General features: G+C 40.1%; 3 protein-coding genes across 3 annotated transcripts; all 3 read left to right on the top strand.

Annotated features, from left to right (window-relative positions):
- The first annotated feature begins 1,167 nt into the window (after positions 1 to 1,167).
- LOC144018990 (uncharacterized) lies at positions 1,168 to 6,898 on the top strand. Its single transcript, XM_077521759.1, has 2 exons — positions 1,168 to 1,498; positions 5,190 to 6,898. The coding sequence occupies exons 1-2, from the start codon at positions 1,321 to 1,323 to the stop codon at positions 6,521 to 6,523; spliced, it is 1,512 nt and encodes a 503-aa protein (XP_077377885.1). The 5' UTR covers positions 1,168 to 1,320; the 3' UTR covers positions 6,524 to 6,898.
- Positions 6,899 to 8,005: 1,107 nt separating this feature from the next.
- Positions 8,006 to 12,007, top strand: LOC144018991 (uncharacterized). The gene is made up of 2 exons (XM_077521760.1): positions 8,006 to 8,318; positions 10,301 to 12,007. The coding sequence occupies exons 1-2, from the start codon at positions 8,141 to 8,143 to the stop codon at positions 11,632 to 11,634; spliced, it is 1,512 nt and encodes a 503-aa protein (XP_077377886.1). The 5' UTR covers positions 8,006 to 8,140; the 3' UTR covers positions 11,635 to 12,007.
- A 1,015-nt stretch (positions 12,008 to 13,022) lies between these two features.
- LOC144018989 (uncharacterized) lies at positions 13,023 to 18,586 on the top strand. Its single transcript, XM_077521758.1, has 2 exons — positions 13,023 to 13,404; positions 16,857 to 18,586. Exons 1-2 carry the CDS (start codon positions 13,227 to 13,229, stop codon positions 18,188 to 18,190), a joined length of 1,512 nt encoding a protein of 503 aa, XP_077377884.1. The 5' UTR covers positions 13,023 to 13,226; the 3' UTR covers positions 18,191 to 18,586.
- Positions 18,587 to 20,776: the final 2,190 nt, after the last annotated feature.

Here is a 20,776-nt window from a genome sequence, read left to right as displayed (position 1 = left end):
TTTTTTTACGTCTAATTTTTTTAACGTCTTTTTTTTTAAGTACACCTTTTCTATTTTACGGGTACACTTTTTTTTTTACAGGTACATTTTTTTTACGCACAATCATTTTTTTTTTTTACGTACATTTTTATTTTTTTTACAGGTACAAATCACGCCTTTTACAAATAAAAATTTCTACTTTTTTCTACAGTTACACTTTTTTTTTTTTTCTATGAGTTACTTTTGCACCATATTTAACTCCATATTGGAGCGAATGAGTTAATATCCACTTCTCACCCTGTTTGGCAAATGCAAAGTATGACAATTTGAAAAAGTCACCGGTACAAAAATCAATTGTCAAATTAAAATGTATATTTACTTATACAGTTATGTTTCTACAACTATTATTTACACATTTATATATTTGGGTGTTTTTTTAGATACAAGTAGCTAAATTGACGTGGTGAATTTGCTATTTTCATTTACTTGCGTTTGATTAAATTAGCTAGCTCCTGATTGGTTAGAGTTGGTCAGCTGACGAGTAGTCTACACCGAAAGACAACTGTTAGCTTTTGTGACGAGTGCCCTGAAACTGTTGTACACTTGTTTTGGTACTGTCCACCTGTCAGTTTATTTTGGCAGCGATTGTGTGATTTCATTCATGTTAACATTGAAAAGGACGTCCTGATTGCTTGGAAGAATGTATTGTTTGTTTTTTTCTTGAAAATGGTATAGAGGAAAGTAATTCGAACTATCTAACAAATTTATTACTAAATGTCCAAATATCATATTCACAGTTGTAAATTCCACGGAGGGACGCCATGCTTTACAGCCTTCTATAACGAGTTTAAACAACACATTCTCCCAGTCAAGTTCTCTGACAAACAAAAGGCTTTGAAGATAGTGGAGATTTGCTCTAATTTGAATATCATTTTTTACAACTTCTCAGGCCCCTAGTATATTGTAGCATAACCTTTTGCTATTTTTCTTTTTTTTCTTTGTCTTTCTTTTTCTGTTTTTTTTTCCTTTGTATTTGTTCATTGTGTATTATCCTGAGTGATTGTTTCAATGATGATGTAAAAGTTGTATTACGTGTTTGCAAAAAATAAATAATAAAAAAAAAAAAACGGAAATCGACACGAAGAAGGTGTTGTCTGGTGCCGCGACATAAGCGGAAGTGACGTACCTGATGCCGTGATACTTGCCGCTGCCGCTAAATGCGCTAGCCTTTTCTCGAGACTAATAAACCACCAACGCCACAGAAGAAGTCAAAGGTGGTCAAAAGTTAGCTCAGAAATCAAGGCGCGAGGTGCAAGTATTTCGACTGGCTACAACATCAGAATGTTAAAAGGGTTGATAAGAGAGCGACTGATTGCGGCCGCCGACGAAATCTTTGGCCTGTTCGAAGGAACGATAGCGTCGTACGAAGAGCAACTTTGTCGAGCCAGAGAGGAGAGCGAGCAACATCGACGACAACTGGAAGATGTTTGCAAGACACAGTTTATGATACACGGCCAAGGTATGCGCACTAACATTGACAACATTTTGTACAACATTTTGTTTATGGATAAATGGTATTTTGCCGTGAGCGGCAAAACTCCTACATCCTTATGCTTACTATCTCTCTATGTCGTCTATTTCAATCTTTCGTGTACACATAATTTCTTACATGCTTAGTGATCAAAAGGCACTATAGTATAAATTAAATAAACTTACAAATTATTACTGATTTGGGGCCGGGCGCATGATCAGTAGCGCTAGGCTACTGGGAACTCATACCGACAGATGTAGCTTGATTGTATATTTATGAAATGAAGGCGAAATACGTGATTAGGCACTTTGTACATGGTGGCTGAATCAGCAGATGCTAACTTGTCTGACTGACTTTAGCCTCATACCACACGCAAAATAAGGCGGAAATATTCTGTTTAGTTGGTCTGTCCTGCTACGGATTACACACTTGAATTTAATAACTAACCAACACCATGAAGAAGACTTTTGTTTTCTACGGCATAAAGGACAGCGGCGCGGCTGAATTAGTAGATGCTAACTTGTTGACATACATAAATAACACTGCAACACATGCGTGAAACTGCAAACTTCGATGACATTTTGCCCACACACAAGTAGGAAATACATCCGGATTGTAAAAACAACCTATCCATCTCACACGTGTGTATCATGTATGTCATTTTCATCAAAGTGAGTGAATTCTCTTGGACGGAAAGTTGACGGTGTGTTTAGGGAATAGTCATTAGTCACTATTGCATAAATTATGGTTAATCCACACACTGGTTTTGAGTAAGTCACATGACATGGATGCCATTGAGCTAAAATGCTAATTTCTATATATAAAAATTCATCGAAACTATTGAGAGATGTGAAATTGAAAAATAAAATCCTAATCCTAAAATCCTATCCTACTATCCCATACTGGTTTTGTGTGCACAGGTCACATGAGGTGGAAGTCATTGAGTTAAAATGTTCATTTTTACGGATACAAACTGATAGAAAATATTGAGAGATGGAAATGAGATGAAGAAATTGACTGGTCACACACGCACCATTAGATGGAACATTTACTTTCGCGGTCTTAAATTTAGGGGCCAAGAGGCCAATATTTCCTGGCCGTCTGGTGATATGAAGCTGGTTCTTGAGCAACCTGGTACTCGCTCATGTACAATATCTGTACATGTGGAAAAAAGTATGTTCTTTAGAAGGTTCTTAGAAGCCCCCTTTAAGGAGCAGGTGTGGCAGGAGGGTGCAATCTCAGGCAGCCCAGTTTTTCAGGCTGCTTGTGAATGTGGGGACGATTAGCCTGGCTTGGGCAATGAATTAGCCTGGTGGGCTGGTAGGCTAATAAAACGTTGGGTAAACTATGAATCACTATTCTTTTCCATTCATTTTATGACAGTTGTCATGCATAGAACAAAACAAAGAGTCAAATGAAAAAAAAAAACACTCCATGAGTTGTTAACGCACTTTGTAAGGAATAATTATATATCTCAGTTGGGAGGCATTTGTAGCTGATGAAATTCATAAAGGCTTCCTTATATTTCTGTGTCAGGCTCATGCGGAGACGTTACGGCGGAGCTCTGCTCGTGCGTTTGCCTTCAGACTTGTGCGCAATACACATCACAATACACATCGTGGTGTCTGCTGTAGTTTCACTCCAAGTTGGGTTGTTGCTACGGCTGGGATGCCACAGAGTGGAGATTCCTCTGCATTTTATGACAAATTCAGGAAGTTCAATTCAGGAACACAAAACAAACAAAGCCGGGGGGGGGTAGGCTCATCACCGTGGCAATTATTTAAAGTAGCTATATGGTAGATTTAAAATTTCAATATTCAATATTTATTCATTTCTCTTTGTGCTAATTACATGGTTATAAACAACAACGAGATATCGATATGAGCAACAAATACTGGCATAATATATCAATAAAGTGCAGATGTGGATATAGGATGGGATCAGGGATCACACTAATAGCAAGCATCGCTACTACCACCTGTGGCCGAAAACAAACTGCACGCTCGTACACGCTGCGCGCACTCGTACGTGCACGACCTCAATACTGAAGACTGGGCTCTTCATATCCAATTAAACTATGTTTTCAGAGGTAAGAAGTTTTATAATGTTCTACAAAGCTGGCCACTTCACGGAATGAGACTCTCGATCCCCACTAAACAATTGATGTCCACGGGACGTGCAGATCATATTGCTTTAGTCGGTCAAAGTCCAGTCCTGTGCTGTACTCCAAAACGATGTGCAAATTACGTCAATTAATTGGACCTCATTCCGATGTTAATATGCAGTTACATATTGTAGTCACCCCGCTCGACAGACGTCAACCTGATTCGAGTCATTATTAGTGTATGTCGCCCCCAGGCTAGCGTCATTGTGCGTTAGCCGAAAGGTGGGCTGTCATTTATGGAAATTGACGATTGTGAAAAACATATAGACCCATTCAATACTTAGTGTGATATGGCCGTGAATGTTATCGCCATTCAGTAGTAGCGTTCACATTCCGTTAGCATAATGTAGCTACAATAGGCTGTTTTCACAGAGGAAAATAACGCAATATTTAGCGTGATTGAAACGCCACAGAATGGAACGTCTGTTCTTCATAAAGTCGTTCTTTTCGATTTCATTTAATCTTGCCGCCCCTTTCAAGCTTCAATGTTGCCGTCCACCTCCTTTTACCCCTAGTTTCGACCGAGAAGTGATCGATCTTTTTTTTTTAGCCTTCCGCGGAGTAACAGCGGGTGTCTGGAGCAGCGAAAATCTGTACTAGTTACGTCTTTGCGACTCTAGGAAACAATGAACGAGCGCGCATGACATCACATCCGCAGACAGGGGGCGGGAAATTCGAAGGACTCAGACCGGACGCTTCCTGAAAAATATTGGCCAGAGGCTTGTAGGAGTACCCATTGTGAACAGCGAAGATGTTGATCTACTAATTAGAATATGTTTTAGTCATAAATGGTCAAATAAAACGGCTATTGTTAAGATTTTTTTAGCTTTAATGCCAATTTGCACCGGTGTCAAAAACACAACAGCCATGTGCTTAGCAAACAGTTTTTATTATTTATTTTGTATTTAATTATTTTTTTCGCCTCTCGTCACACGCACATAACATATACAGCTGTGGTCTCTGGGGCAGGAAGTGGATTTGCGCTGCCCAAAACAGTTGCCTTCACGGAAACTATCTTGGCAGGGTGAGGAGAGAGAGAAAAAGAAAGAAAAAAAAAAAAAGCCGAGTACGCCATCAAATGGACCAATCACGAGCTGGCTACATCCCACCATCTATAAGAATTGTCCACGAGCTACGCGGCACTTAAAATTCATGGCTCGCGTAGATCATGTGATCTACGCCGGTCATTGACGCAAGAGCAAACGCAGTAGCATAAAACAGGCTTAATGTTTCAAGGGACTTGTCAAACTGTGAGTCCAAAAAAAATGTGTCAGTGCGTCGATTAATTTACATCAAATTTGCCGTAGAGCATTCACCCTCATTCACCTAAAACCTTTGAGGGACATTGACGACTCTAAATTGCTTAGAATTTTTCTCGTGAGAAATTTTGAACTTGGTGAAGAGAAGGTGGAAAACATGAATGCGGCTCGTGTTTTTTTTTTTTTCTTTTTTTTTTGGGGTGGGGGGTGGGGGGGTATTTGTTGCATAGTAATAAAATCGTCTTGTGTTCTACAGACGTGAAGCAGCTGATTGTTGATCAGGAAGACGTTCCACCTCAGCTGCAGGAGGGGCGCTCCGATTTTGAGTTAGCGGTTCCACGGCGCCCCCACGTTAAGGAGGAAGAAGAAGAGGCGGACGTCAGCAAGTTACCACTGACTGTCGTCTCTGTGAAAAGTGAAGATGAAGATGCCGACGACGAATCGCCTGAGTGGTCACAGCTTCATCACAACAGTCCAAGCGGAGACGACTGTGGAGGATCACTACCAGACGACTTGTTAGCTTCACCGTCAGACAGCGATGACGAGGAAAGGCCGAGCGAGGCTGACTGCGGAGGTGACGACAAACAGTTGAAATGCTCTGAGGAGGAGACAACTCTTAACAAGTCACCTCCTCAAACACACGTGACGACTAGCACACAAAACAACACTTTAGTTTGCGCACCATGCAACAAAATTTTCAACGTAGAAGAAACTTTTGAAAGACACATGAAAACACACACGGTAGAAAAACCTTTTGGTTGCTCAACATGTGATAAAAGCTTTGCTACAAAGAAAGGGCTGACAAAACACACAAAAACACACATGGGTGAAAAACCCTTTAGTTGCCCAACATGCAGTAAAGCATATAAAGTAAAAGAGACTCTGATATACCACATGAGGAGTCACACGGGAGAAAAACCCTTCAGTTGCTCATCATGTGATAAAAGATTTATTTCAAACACAGCACTGGCACAACACGCAAAAAGGCACTCTGGAGATAAACGCTTTTATTGCTCGACGTGCGGCAAAACATTTTATGTAAAGGATCATCTGGTACAACACATGAGGATGCACACGGGAGAAAAACGCTACTTGAATTGCACAATGTGTGACAAAAGATTTTCCTCGAGGACAGGTCTGGTAAGACACACAAGGGGACACACAGGAGAAAGACCGTATGGTTGCTCAACATGTGATAAAAGATTTACTTCCAAGGAAGGTCTGGTCAATCACACAAGAATACACACAGGAGAAAAACCCTTCAGTTGCTCGATATGCGGTAAAGCATTTAATGCAAAGAATAATATGGTACAACACATGAGGACGCACACAGGAGAAAAACCTTTTAGTTGCTCAACGTGTAGTCAAACATTCTCGCACAAGAATAGTCTCATGGTACACATGAAAAGACACAGTGGAGAAAAACCCTTCGGTTGCTCATTCTGTGATAACACATATGCAAGTAACCATGAGGCCATATCGCACATGAGAACGCACACGGGAGAAAAACCGTTTAGTTGCTCATTTTGTGGTAAAGAATTCAGTCAAAAGTCAAACATGACAGTACACATGAAATTACACACAGGATGAAAATCTTGATTTAAGAGCCCGCGCACACGTAAAGCATCACGTGAGAAAGCATAAAGGGATAAACCACATTAGTTGTAGGCTCACTATGACGAGACACGTGGGGACTTGCGCACAAGCAGTGAGGAGAAAACAGACTTAAGCCTTTTCACGTACATTTTCTTTGTTATAAAGATGTGGTTTGCATTGTAAATAATTACTCGTATGATGTGAGTTAGCTTTTTTTTTTTCTTGCTATGATCATGTTTTCCTCACAAAAAATGCTGAGATAGCTGTTTGAATTAAGTCTTTTTTTTCTTTATTTCTTTTTTTTAAGAGTTTCATAAGAATTCCATTATTTACATGCTGTCCCTAATAAAAGGACCACTTAAGTTCGCATTCAATGAATCATTCTCATGCTTTGTGAAACACCAGAAATGTCATAACATACCATTGGGTTGGGCCAATTAAAAGCTTTGACATGATTCTGCCATATCTCAAATAATTCTGACATCCCTTACAACTAGCAAGGATGGCTGTTTGTAATTGGTTGAGGTTCTGATTGGTGAATGTTTAGGTTGAAACAAACACACACAAAAAAAAGATAATTCCAAAGGCATTTCGGGCTACACATGGTAGTTATTATTAATTGTCACCAGGATTATGAAGGTCCTTTGAGGATGCCTCTCCTGTAGGGGTTTCCTGAAGGTCATCAACATCTAAATAATGTATGTCACTGAGATGATTAGTTTTGCACACTCACGAGATTTATGAAGTTGAAGTTATGAAATTCAGTCCATTGACTTGCAGCAGTTAATTGGCTGGGATTACCACATCTAATATGGCGGAGGTGCTGACGCATGACAGAGTGAAAAAGCTCAGCTTGTCATAAAAAATTCTTCATAGAGTCTCATCTAAAACAACACACACGCACACACACAGTTTGCGGTAATAAATTCCTAAATAGGGCACTCATGGTAAGACACATGAGAATCCACACAGAAGAAAAACCTTTTAATTGCTCAGTTTGTGTGAAAATGTTTGCTGAACACAAACTTATGATACGCCACAAGAGAACGCACAAGGAAGAAAAACCTTTTCATTGCTTATTGTGTGGGAACGCAATTTGTACGGCACATGAGGAGACACAGAAAACAAAAGGGCCACATTTGCTCAGCTAGTGGTGAAACATTCCAACGAAAGCATGTTCTGGAAAGCCACATGACGACTCGCACAGAAGGAAATTGCTATAGTTGCCCGTCATGTGATGAAATGTTCGCCGATGAGACAGAATTGATAACACACACGAGGACTCATACAGGACGAAAACACTTTAGTTTCTCGTCATGTGATAAAATATTCACTGAAGAGTCAAAATTGACAACACGCATGAGAAAACGCACAGGAGAAAAACCCTATATTTGCTCAGTTTGCAGTAAGATGTTTCAATCAATGAAACAAAAGGACAGCGGAAATTTGTACGTTGCCTAATCATTCCCCCGGAAATGCTGAATAAGGCTCCTTGGCGTGTGCTCTTACTCCTTAATAAACCACTAACTCCACAGAAGAAGTCAAAGGTGTAAGCTAGCTGAGAAATCGAAGCGCTACGTGGCGAGTGTTTCGACTGGCTACAGCATCAGAATGTTAAAAGAATTGATAAGAGAGCGATTGATTGCGGCAGCCGACGAAATCTTTGGCATGTTCGAAGGAACAATCGCGTCGTATGAAGAGCAACTTTGTCGAGCCAGAGAGGAGAGCGAGCAACATCGACGACAACTGGAAGACGTTTGCAAGACACAGTTTATGATACACGGCCAAGGTATGCGTACTAACATTTACAACATTTTGTTTATGTATAAATTTATATTTTACCGTGATCGCCAACACTCCTACTTCCCTACGCTGCATTCTCGCCATGTCGTCAATATTATATTTCAATCTTTTCGTGTACACATTGCTTACATGATTAGTGGTCAAACGACACTATAAATTAAATAAACGTTCTAATTTTTTTTTACTGATTTCGGGTCGTGCACATGATCAGTAGCGCTCGGGAGCTCAAACCGACAGAACACCAGCCTAAACCAGCGTTATGAGATCCAGGTAGTCAGTTTGAAGTTGGATAAGTGAGTGTAAATTCTCTTGGACGGGAAGTTGACGGATGAACGTCAGTGCACTCAATGGCTAATAGATTTCGATACTGCCACAGGGGGTTGCGTGTATAGGAAATAATCACTATATAGAGTCTATATAGTGATTATTTCCTATACACGCCCCTTGCGGTGGAGGGCAGCGCGTCAATGTGAGTGAATTAGAAAACAATCTGCGTGACCTAGAAAATAGGTCAAACAGTTGATGAATCAGCGAGGAATTCGATGGTGAACTTGTGCGCAGCCGACCGGTGCTCTAATGGCTCAAAGAGAGATTAGATCATTCTTTGGGCAGGGAGGAGTGAAAGACGAGCACGGTGGCTATCGTGAAACTACGACGCAACTGCTTTGCACCCACAAAAAGTACAAGGATATGCTCAGATCATTTGATATTAGGTAGTTTTTCTCGTTTTCATATACAGTGGGTCATAACATTAACCTCTGATTGTAAATTCGAGGCAGATGTGATGAATGTGCCATATTATCTTTCGTGAAACAATCATAATTATTCAAGTAATTCTGAACAAAAGTTAACTATTTAACACTTTAACTCGGGCTTGGTATCTGCTGAGGAATGTGTTGTAAACGTGTGGTCTGTTTGTTAGCAGCTAGCAAGCTAAGATAGTTTGAAGAGTTTGATATTGCCACGGAAGAGGCAGGGCTGTTTTTTGCACAACAGTTTGTTTCCGGTTCGGTTTGCGACGTGTGGGCTGCGTCAAAAATACTTGTGCTTCCAACTGTGTGCCCCTGGATTGCGCGTTCGCAACCCGGACCGGAAATACGCTGATGTGCAAAATCACGTCCCGCATCTTCCGTGGCATATACTCCATATAGCAAGTCGAGTATTTCCGGACACAAACGATTTAATGAATGACCATTTACACCATGAAAGTAGTGATCGACATACTGTTTCAACCAAAAACAATATACCTTAAGCTTCCACTTCCACTTTGTCCTCCAACAAACTCATTTTTTTTTTCTTTTTTGTAGCTAGCGGCTCCAAACGACTGGGTTCAATGAGTCGCAGTAAATTAGTGTCCTACATGGGAAGTTTTTTGTGACACTTGACATATTTCCCACCTTTTAATGAAAACGCTCGTCGAAAATCAAGCTCTCTACATTCATTTGTTATGGGATGTTTGCCTTCCGGAAGGCGCAGCGGGAGCTAAGCAGTGACGTCAGCTGGAAGGGTCTATTGCAGAAGTTACGGTTAATCCACATACTGATTTTGAGTAAGTCACATGACGTGGAAGCTATTGAGCTAAAATGCTAATTTTTATGTATAAAAAAACAACAAAACAAAAACTATTGAGAGATGTGAAATTGAAAAAGAAAAAAAGAGCCCTATTATCCTACTATCTCATACTGGTTTTGTGTCCATGTGTTATGAGTTCATTTTTTTACAATGTTGTGACCTTTTTTAAATATCTCCAACCTCCCCATAATATCGTGATAATTATTGTATCGTGAGCGTCATATCGTGATCATATTGTATCGTGATATTTGGATATCGTTACATCCCTACTACTGAAACTTGGACACTTGTTCTTCGTCATGAACAGAAGGTGGAAAACATGAATGCGGCTCATGTTTATTTGGGGGGGAGGGAATATTTGTTGTTGTAGTAATAAAATCGTCTTGTGTTCTACAGACGTGAAGCAGCTGATTGTTGATCAGGAAGACGTTCCACCTCAGCTGCAGGAGGGGAGCTCCGATTTTGAGTTAGCGGTTCCACGGCACCCCCACGTTAAGGAGGAAGAAGAAGAGGCGGACGTCAGCAAGTTACCACTGACTGTCGTCTCTGTGAAAAGTGAAGACGAAGATGCCGACGACGAATCGCCTGAGTGGTCACAGCTTCATCACAACAGTCCAAGCGGAGACGACTGTGGAGGATCACTACCAGACGACTTGTTAGCTTCACCGTCAGACAGCGATGACGAGGAAAGACCGAGCGAGGCTGACTGCGGAGGTGACGACAAACAGTTGAAATGCTCTGAGGAGGAGACAACTCTTAACGAGTCACCTCCTCAAACACACGTGACGACTAGCACACAAAACAACACTTTAGTTTGCGCACCATGCAACAAAATTTTCAATGTAGAAGAAACTTTTGAAAGACACATGAAAACACACACGGTAGAAAAACCTTTTGGTTGCTCAACATGTGATAAAAGCTTTGCTACAAAGAAAGGGCTGACAAAACACACAAAAACACACATGGGTGAAAAACCCTTTAGTTGCCCAACATGCAGTAAAGCATATAAAGTAAAAGAGACTCTGATATACCACATGAGGAGTCACACAGGAGAAAAACCCTTCAGTTGCTCATCATGTGATAAAAGATTTATTTCAAACACAGCACTGGCACAACACGCAAAAAGGCACTCTGGAGATAAACGCTTTTATTGCTCGACGTGCGGCAAAACATTTTATGTAAAGGATCATCTGGTACAACACATGAGGATGCACACGGGAGAAAAACGCTACTTGAATTGCACAATGTGTGACAAAAGATTTTCCTCGAGGACAGGTCTGGTAAGACACACAAGGGGACACACAGGAGAAAGACCGTATGGTTGCTCAACATGTGATAAAAGATTTACTTCCAAGGAAGGTCTGGTCAATCACACAAGAATACACACAGGAGAAAAACCCTTCAGTTGCTCCATATGCGGTAAAGCATTTTCTGCAAAGAATAATATGGTACAACACATGAGGACGCACACAGGAGAAAAACCTTTTAGTTGCTCAACATGTGGCCAAATATTCTCGTACAAGAATAATCTGATGGTACACATGAAAAGACACCATGGAGAAAAACCCTTCGGTTGCTCATTCTGTGATAACACATATGCAAGTAACAATGAGGCCATATCGCACATGAGAACGCACACGGGAGAAAAACCGTTTAGTTGCTCATTTTGCGGTAAAGAATTCAGTCAAAAGTCAAACATGATAGTACACATGAAATTACACACGGGATGAAAAACGCGCACACACATAAAGCATCACATGAGAAAGCATAAGGGGAAAAATCACATTTGTTGAGTTTGTGAAGTTTGACTCATAGGCTCATTGTAGCGAGACATGTGGGGACTGCAAAAGCAGTGAGGCGAAAAACTTAAGCCTTTCCATGTACATTTTCTTCGTTATAAAGATGTGGTTTGCTTTTTAAATTGTAAATAATTATGTTGTGAGTTAGCTATTTTTTTTCTCTCACTATGATCATTTTTCTTAACGAAAAATGCTGAGATAGCTGTTTGAATTACTTATTTTTTTTAAGAGTTTAGTAAGAATTCCATTATTTGCATGTTCACATGCTGTCCCTAATAAAAGGACCACTTTAGTTCACCTTCAATGAGAGACATTCTCATCCTTGGTGAAATACCAAAAGTGTCATCATAACAAACAAACACAACATAACAAACCATTGGGAAAGGCCAATTAAAAGCTCTGATATGATTCTGCCGCACCTCAAATAATTATGACATCACTTCCAGCTAGCAAGGATGGCTATTTGCAATTGGTTGAGGTTCTGTTTGATGAATGTTTAGGTTGAAACAATAAAAAACAAATTCTAACGATATTTAGGTCTACACTACACATGATAGTTATGTTTAATTGTCACCAAGATTATGAAGGTCCTTTGAGCATGCCTCTCCTGTAAGGGTTCCCTGAAGGTAAAGAACATCTAAATATGTATGTCACTGAGATGCATTAGTTTTTCGCACCTGTGAGGTTTATGAAGTTGAAGTTCCATTGACTTGCAGCAGTTTATTGGCTGGGATACCACATCTCATATGGCGGAGGTGCTGACGCAAGACAGACTGACAAAAAATTGAGGTCGGGGTACTAGAGGTGAGGACACTGAATAATAGAGTCATTTGAGAACAAAAAGTATGTGATGGAAAAATTGAAAACGTCCTACAAATCAAATGGGTTGCTTGGAGCGTTATTAAACGTCTAGTATTAAGCAAAAAAGAAAGAAACAATAATTAAAAAGATTAAAGTTGATATCTGAATTTTAAAAAAAAAGGAATAAAAGAAAAAACGGAATAGATCATGGGGGAAAATTATACACTGACGCCCAGTCACTGATCTGTATATATTACTGGCTAGCCGATAGGACAAAACTTTCGAAGCCACGAGGCCGCCATATTACTCCTCCCAAGAAACGTTTCTTGGCATACCATCCAAAACCTGCAGGACTCCGGCCCTCGAGGACCGAGTTTGGAGACCAATGGAGTCTGCTCGCGAGATGGGAGGACTGGAGGAGTAATAAAATGGCCGCCCTGTGGCTACAACGGATTCCACGGGCGTGTATGGGCTATCGGCTATCCAGTAATATATACAGATCAGTGCGCCTCGTACGAGAAAGGACACCGGAAATTGGCACGGTGCCCAATCCTTACCCCGGAAATGCTTTATAAGGTTCCTTACGTGTGCTATCGTGCTTTTTACCGTCACAAACCCCACAGAAGAAGTCAAACGTGCTAGTTAGCAGCGCGATCAAAGCTGCAACTGCAACGAGGGACAAAGTGCGAGGTGCAAGTGTTTCAACTGCCTACAACGTCAAAATGTTGAAAGAATTGATAAGAGAGCGACTTATTGCGGCCGCCGACGAAATCTTTGGCCTGTTCGAAGAAACAATCGCGTCGTACGAAGAGCAACTTTGTCGAGCCAGAGAGGAGAGCGAGCAACATCGACGACATCTGGAAGATGTTTGCAAGACACAGTTTATGATACACGGCCAAGGTATGTGCACTAACATTTACAGCGTTTTGTTTTGGCGGTTTATTAGCCGGCTGGGCCGCCAGGCTAATAAATCCATCCATCCATTTTCTTGACTGCTTACTCCTCACAAGGGTCGCGCGAGCGGCTGGAACCTATCCCAGCTGTCTTCGGGCAGTCGGCGGAGTACACCCTGAACTGGTCGCCAGCCAATCGCAGGGCTAATAAAGGGATGACTATTATTGTTTTGCATTAATTTTATGGTATGTACCATGCATAGAAAAAAAACTAATTAAGAGTCCAATGAACATACACTCCATGATTTGTTGTAGTCAAATAAAAAATTGTGATACAGCTATATTAAACCATGACAAGTATTAACATTTGCACCATACTTCCAGTCTGGAGTCCGAGACAATTAACCAGCTACCCCAAACAAATTTTGAATCTCTTGCAAACACCAGTGGTGTCCAGACTCGGTCCTTGAGGGCCGGAGTCCTGCAGGCTTTGAATGTTTCCCTCTTCCAACGCACCTTTTTCCAATGAACAGGATCGTTATCCTGCTTATGCAGAGATTGCTGATGAACTTCAGGTGTGTTGAAGTAGGGGAAACATCCAAAACTAGGGGTGTTAAAAAAAATCGATTCGGCAATATATCCCGATACTACATCGCGCAATTCTCGAATCGATTCAATAGGCGGCTGAATCGATTTTTAAACTTCCATTTTTAATGGAAAAATATTCAACAAAACGTCTGACTTCGGGTTAGGATTCACACCTTAAGCATGGAAGAATGTTATATGAACGGAACATTAAGCCTTAATATTTTATTTTAATGCTGTTCAAACATGAAACAGATTACAACCTCTATAAGACTGAAATTTCAGATAAATAAATAATAAATTTTCATACAAATCTTACACTCTACAAGCTTACTGATTAGTATTTTCTAAATTTGAATGAAAAAAAATCGCAACAATCGACTTATAAATTCGTATCGGGATTAATCGGTATCGAATCGAATCGTGACCTGTGAATCGTGATACGAATCGAATCGTCAGGTACTAGGCAATTCACACCCCTACCCTAAGACTTTGGCCTTCGATGACCAAGTTTGGACACCACTGTTTTAGACTAAAACAGTGGTCTCCAAACTACGGCCAGGGGGCCATTTGCCGCCCACCGCCCATTTTTCAGTGGCCCGCGACATATGCTAAAAATGGCATTTGACTCATTTCAAATAAAATAAGCAAAACAAAAATGTTTGGAGATGGTCACAGTAAGAAGTAGAGGTGGGAATCTTGGGGCACCTCACGATTCGATTGCGATTACGATTCAGAGGCTACGATTCGATTATAAAACGATTATTGATTCCCCCCCCAGGCAGCAGAAAAAAAACAATGTATTTTGGTGCTTTTAATGTTTCGTACATTAGTTACAAAAATAGTACAAAAGTCCTCTCAGGCCAAAATAAACTACTATTTCAGTATCAAGTTAACAGTTCAAAACAGTAAATAAAATACTCAAGTCCTCATTCTGTAACAACAGCTTTTAAGTATATTCAGTCTTCAACAGAATAAAACATAGCATTGAGCAAAAATATATTATTTTTATCCACTCAAAAGTGCACTGAGATATAAATGAAAGACAATGTGAACTACTACTTCAATACAAATGCCTAAAAAAAAAAAGAAGTGCTTTCCTGCTTTTTAAGTTGTGTAAAGATGAACATGTAAACATTAAAGTTTCTCAGAGGTACAAAAAAAAAAAAAAAACTCGTGCTTTTCTGCTTTTTAACTTGTGTAAACATGAACGTGTAAACATTAATGGGATCGTTCGGGTTTTTTAACATGAATCTCAATTTGATCCTCACCTCCCGTGTGTGCGATCAGCACTGACTTCTTTCTGACAGCGTTCGGTGACACGCGTTCATGTTCGGCGTTGGACGAGAGGAAAATAGTCCAGCAAGCTGGCTGGGGTCTCGGAAATAAAGCGTTTTTCTTCTAAAAACTTTTTGTTTTCAAAAGCGTGATACATTTCCACCACAATACTCTTTTCTGAATAAAGTCAGACGCCATTACCGCCAGCCACTACTTTTCTGTTCGTTCGTTCGTATCACTGCGCGGCGCCCTGTAGAACGCTAACCGACGCATTGCAGCCAGCTAGCTGATACTTCCGCCTGAAGTTGTTTGCCTTTTCGGAGCAGGTCTGATCTCACGAAGAGGTGGGTTGGTCAGCTCGGCCATGCTTGTTGTTGTTTTGAATCTCGAGGCGTGAGTTGTGGATGTGTACTCTCGGTCCGTCCCAAAAGCGTCCCGAAGACCGCGCGCGCTACTACGTTTCAGTTCCGCGTACTTTTCGCTCCGGTTCACTTTAGTTTCGCTTCCCTTGGCATATTTATATAATCGGAATTTGGACGTTTGTGAATCGTTCTCGATTGTTCCACGGCCGAATCGTGAATAATCTAAGAATCGGAAATTTTGCACACCTCTAGTAAGAAGGGAGGGTATCGGAAAACACAGGTGCCATTAAACGTTATTTTAGTTAACTAAAACTAATGAAAAAACAAAAATTCAAAAAACAATATTGTTACGAAATAAAATAAAAATGAAAATGCTTTTTAAAAAACGAAAACTAACTTAAACTACATTTTATGTTTACAAAACTAACTAAAATTAACTATAATTATAGCAAACGTCCTTAATTTTTAGTGTTTGGTAATTAATTTAATGCATGAGCCTTTGGGGATAATTTGAAATGTGATTTTTAGTAGATTTATTTTGATATAAACCGGAATGACGACATTTGAAAGTATGTCACAGAAGTGATGTCATCTAGCAGCAGCCAATAGAAAAGCACCTTCAGATGACGTTGCTCCCAGTGTTTTTTAAATATTGCGCACAAATAATATACATTAAAAAAAATAATACGAATACTGAAATTAACAAATTAAACTAAAACTAAGCATTTTTTAAAGAACTAAACTAATAAAAACAACTAAAATGAAAAATTCCAAAACTATAATAACCCTACTGCCATATTACGAATAAATTGGTTTATATACTGTAGCATTTTTCTAAATATGCAAAAGCACAAATTAACTATTTGTACAATTTTTAGGACTAAACACAATTTCTCCATCACATTATGTGGCCATTGCGTCCTTCTGATTTTCTGTATGTGGCCCTCAAATGAAAACGTTTGGACACCCCTGCACTAAAGACTTTAAAATTTTCTGAAATTAAATTTCTTGGTGTTATAATAAATGAGAAACTGTGTTGGAAAATAAATATTAACTACATCAAAGGAAAACTAGCAAAGTCGATAGCAATTTTACATCAAGTCAATATGTTCTAAATCTTCATTATACATCTTATACTGCTTCTTCATATGCGCATACATTAATTACTGTGTGGAAGTGTGAATTGCGATTCTTATTAGGATCGATTTTGATAAAATCGTCTTGTGTTCTGCAGACGTGAAGCAGCTGATTGTTGAACAGGAAAATGTTCCACCTCAGCTGCAGGAGGGGTGCTCCGATTTTGAGCTAGCGGTTCCACAGCGCCCCCACGTTAAGGACGAAGAAGAAGAGGCGGACGGCAGCAAATCACAACTGAATAGCGTCTCCGTGAAAAGCGAAGACGACGAAGATGACGACGACAAACCGCCCGAGTGGTCACAGCTTCGTCGGGACAGTCCAAGCGGAGACGACTGTGGAGGATCGCCACCAGACGACTTGTTAGATTCGCCGTCAGACAGCGATGACGGGGAAAGAGCGAGCGAGGCTGACTGCGGAGGTGACGACAAACAGTTGAAATGCTCGGAGGAGGAGACAACTCTTAACGAGTCACCTTCTGAAACACGCGCGACGACGACCACGCAAAAAAACACGTTAGCTTGCTCGCTATGCAGCAAAATGTTCATTCTAGAAGAATCTTTGGAAAAACACATGAAAACGCACGAGGTAGAAAAACCTTTTAGTTGCTCAACATGTGATAAAAGCTTTGCTACAAAGAAAGGGCTGACAAAACATACAAAAACACACATGGTTGAAAAACCCTTTCGTTGCTCAACATGCAGTAAAGCATTTAAAGTAAAGGATAGTCTGGTATACCACATGAGGACGCACACAGGAGAAAACCCCTTTACGTGCTCAACATGCGATAAAAGATTTACTTCAAACAAAGCTTTGATAAAACACACACAAAGACACTTGAGAGGAAAAACCTTTTGTTGCTCAACATGTGGCAAAACATTTTATCTGGAGACTAATCTGATACAACACATGAGAACGCACACAGGAGAAAAACCATTGAGTTGCTCAATATGTAGCAAAATGTTTTCGTCGAGGAACGGTCTGCTAAAACACACAAGAGCGCACACGGGGGAAAGACCGTATAGTTGCTCAACGTGTACTAAAAGTTTTACAACAAAGCAAGGTCTGGTCAAACACGAAATAATACACACGGGAGAAAAACCCTTCAGTTGCTCAATATGCGGTAAAGCATTTAATGCAAAGAATAATATGGTACAACACATGAGGACACACACCGGAGAAAAACCCTTTAGTTGCGCAACCTGTGGTCAAATATTCTCGCAAAAGAATAGTCTGGTGGTACACATGAGAAGACACACAGGAGAAAAACCCTTTAGTTGCACAACCTGTGGTCAGATATTCTCACTCAAGAGTAGTCTGGTGTCACATATGAGAAGACACAGTGGAGAAAAACCCTTTAGTTGCCCGTTTTGCAGTAAAGAATTCAGTCAAAAGTCAAATATGGCAGTACACATGAAAATACACACAGGGTAAACCCCCACACCCCCCATCTTGCTCATAGGGAAGAAAGCGTGCACACGTACACAAAGCATCGTAAAAGCATAGCATAGCATAGAGGGAAAAAAAAACTTAGACACGTGGGGACTTGTGCAAAAGCAGTGGGGAGAAAACAAACATAAGCCTTTTCATGCACATTTTCTTCATTATAAAAGATCTGGTTTGCTTTGTAGATTGTAAATAATTGTTGTGAGTTAGCAATTTTTTTCTCTCACAATGAAGTTTCCTAATGATAAAACGTATTCATCCATCCATCCATTTTCTTGATCGCTTAATCCTCACAAGGGTCGCGGCAAATGTACAGTATTCATTTACCATATATTTGATTGCATGTTCACCTGCTGTGCCTAATAAAATGACCACTTAAGTTCACCTTCAATGCAAGTAATTGTCATCCTTTGTGAAAACAAAAGTGTCATCGCAAGTGCCTACAACATAACAAAACATCGGCTTGGGCCAATTAAAAGCTCTGATATGATTTTGCCATACCTCACATTAATCTGACATCCCTTCATGCTGCAGCATTTCCAGCTAGCAAGGGTGGCTATTTAAGTAATTTGTTGAGGTTCCGTTTGACGAATGTTTAGGTTGAAAAAAAAAATAATTATTCCAACGACATGGTAGTTATTAATAGTGTTGTTCCGATACCGATACTGGTATCGGCAGAGGTGCCGATACTGCATTAAAACAGTGGTATCGGTATCGGTGACTACTCACAAGTAACATACCGATACCATTAATTCCAACGCTAATATAGGATTTTGGATGCAGCATCTTGCGTCTTGCTGGTGCACGACATTTACTGGTATGTGACATGTTCACTGCATGCCGATCTAAGATATCCTATTGGCCCTTGAATGCTCTGAACCAATAGCAGGACAGCTTTTTCATGCTGAGGAAAATAAACCTTAAGTATTGGTATGGTATCGGTATTGGCCGATACTGCAAAGCTGGGTATCGGTATCGGGAGCCAAAAAACGGTATCGGAACAACACTAGTTATTAACCTTGCTCTCACAAGATGAATTCTTGCGGTATTTGTGAGTTCACAAACCCCGGAGAATACATCTTGTGCCGCTCCTGCAGATAACCGTCTTTGGTTCGGACCAATCACAGAGCGGCATTGTGTTTGGGGGCGGGATATGCATCTGTGACGAAACCAGGAAGCCAGCGCCAACACCGGAGCTAACAAACAAACCCAACATGGACGAATGGACGCTAGAATTAATTCTGTTCTTGCAGAATTACTCACAGTTTCCTTGTTGAATGTTGAACAGCGAGAGGCGCTTCGTGCATTTCTAGCTGGTAAGAGGTTCGCGCTTTTCCCGCCTTCGACAAGAAAATGAAATTTTCATCTGTGGCTGTGATTGGTTAAAACAAACGTGTTGAATGTCGCATCGTCCAATCAGCTCGAATTATTGTACAAAATGTCCCGACCAAATTGCCAGGTTAGGTAGCTTTAATTGACCCCAGGATTATGAAGGCCCTTTTATGGATGCCTCTCTCCTGTATGGTTTCGCTGAAGCCGAAACGATCAAACATCTCAATATGTGCGCTTAAAAGTTGAGAATTGAGATGCATTCGTTTTGCACACTTTAGGTTTATGAAGTTGAAATTAAGTTCAGTCCATTGACTTGCAGCACTTTATTAGCCGGGATACCACATCTAATATGGCGGCGGTGCTGACACATCACAGACTAAAAAGATGTTGATCTTTGTGGGAGTTCATGAGTGCCATAAAAAAAAAAAAAAAAGTGAAAAGAAAACTAGTTTTCTAGACCAACCCTTCAGGGGTACGTGAGATTTTAAAATACATTTGAAAAGTAGCATCAATGCAATTTAAAAAAAAATAAATCTTGATCACAGCAGTTGCCTCCCTGCCATCAAGTATGACCAAAAAAAAGAAACAAAAATCCTCAGTGAAGCCGCAGCCCAAGCATCTCACTAAAATTTCTTAGGAAATGCATAAATAGAAGTTAATGATTCCCTTTTCAGAGCAGATCTGTACTATGAACCACTTGGTTGATTATTTTTATATGCATACATTTTTATAGTTTTTTTTTCTTTTTCTTTTATATTTTTATTTTCAAATAGTTCGAAAGATACCACTACAAATGGAGCTCCAAATTTTAAGAATTCAGACACTGATGGAACAGCACCCTGTTTTGAGTCTTTCTCAACCAAGAATTTTGAGTTGCTCGAGTGGGTGGAGCTTACTTTGATCAACTCTGCAGAGCTGGTTGAAGACTTAAATAAATCAACTGAGTCAAATAATTCCAACACTCACCTCCATTTAAATCGAACAGAGTTTAAAATACACTTTGGGGGTTGAAAACAACTCTAAAATATTTATCACCAAAATGTGACAACTCAATTTTTTTGCTGTTAATGTATATAACAGTCATATATTCTCAAAACATATTACTTGTCATGTTTTATATTATTAGCCTTGAGGGGGGGGAAAAAAAACACAGGAAAATGTAATAAATAAATAATATTGTGACCGTATTGACATGAGACTAAAATCCATATTGCCTTTAAAGTAAAAGATAAAACACAAACG

Source organism: Festucalex cinctus, chromosome 5 (assembly GCF_051991245.1).
Source record: "Festucalex cinctus isolate MCC-2025b chromosome 5, RoL_Fcin_1.0, whole genome shotgun sequence".
NCBI lineage: Eukaryota > Metazoa > Chordata > Actinopteri > Syngnathiformes > Syngnathidae > Festucalex > Festucalex cinctus.
The sequence above is the reverse complement of the archived record's forward strand: the minus strand, read 5'-3'. Positions and strand labels throughout refer to the sequence as shown.

Excerpts from the sequence above, each read along its gene's own strand:
- LOC144018989 (XM_077521758.1), top strand. The coding sequence starts at position 13,227 with ATGTTGAAAGAATTGATAAGAGAGCGACTTATTGCGGCCGCCGACGAA. Across the intron at positions 13,405-16,856 it reads GTTTATGATACACGGCCAAG|ACGTGAAGCAGCTGATTGTT; the intron begins GTATGTGCACTA and ends TGTGTTCTGCAG.
- LOC144018991 (XM_077521760.1), top strand. The coding sequence starts at position 8,141 with ATGTTAAAAGAATTGATAAGAGAGCGATTGATTGCGGCAGCCGACGAA. Across the intron at positions 8,319-10,300 it reads GTTTATGATACACGGCCAAG|ACGTGAAGCAGCTGATTGTT; the intron begins GTATGCGTACTA and ends TGTGTTCTACAG.
- LOC144018990 (XM_077521759.1), top strand. The coding sequence starts at position 1,321 with ATGTTAAAAGGGTTGATAAGAGAGCGACTGATTGCGGCCGCCGACGAA. Across the intron at positions 1,499-5,189 it reads GTTTATGATACACGGCCAAG|ACGTGAAGCAGCTGATTGTT; the intron begins GTATGCGCACTA and ends TGTGTTCTACAG.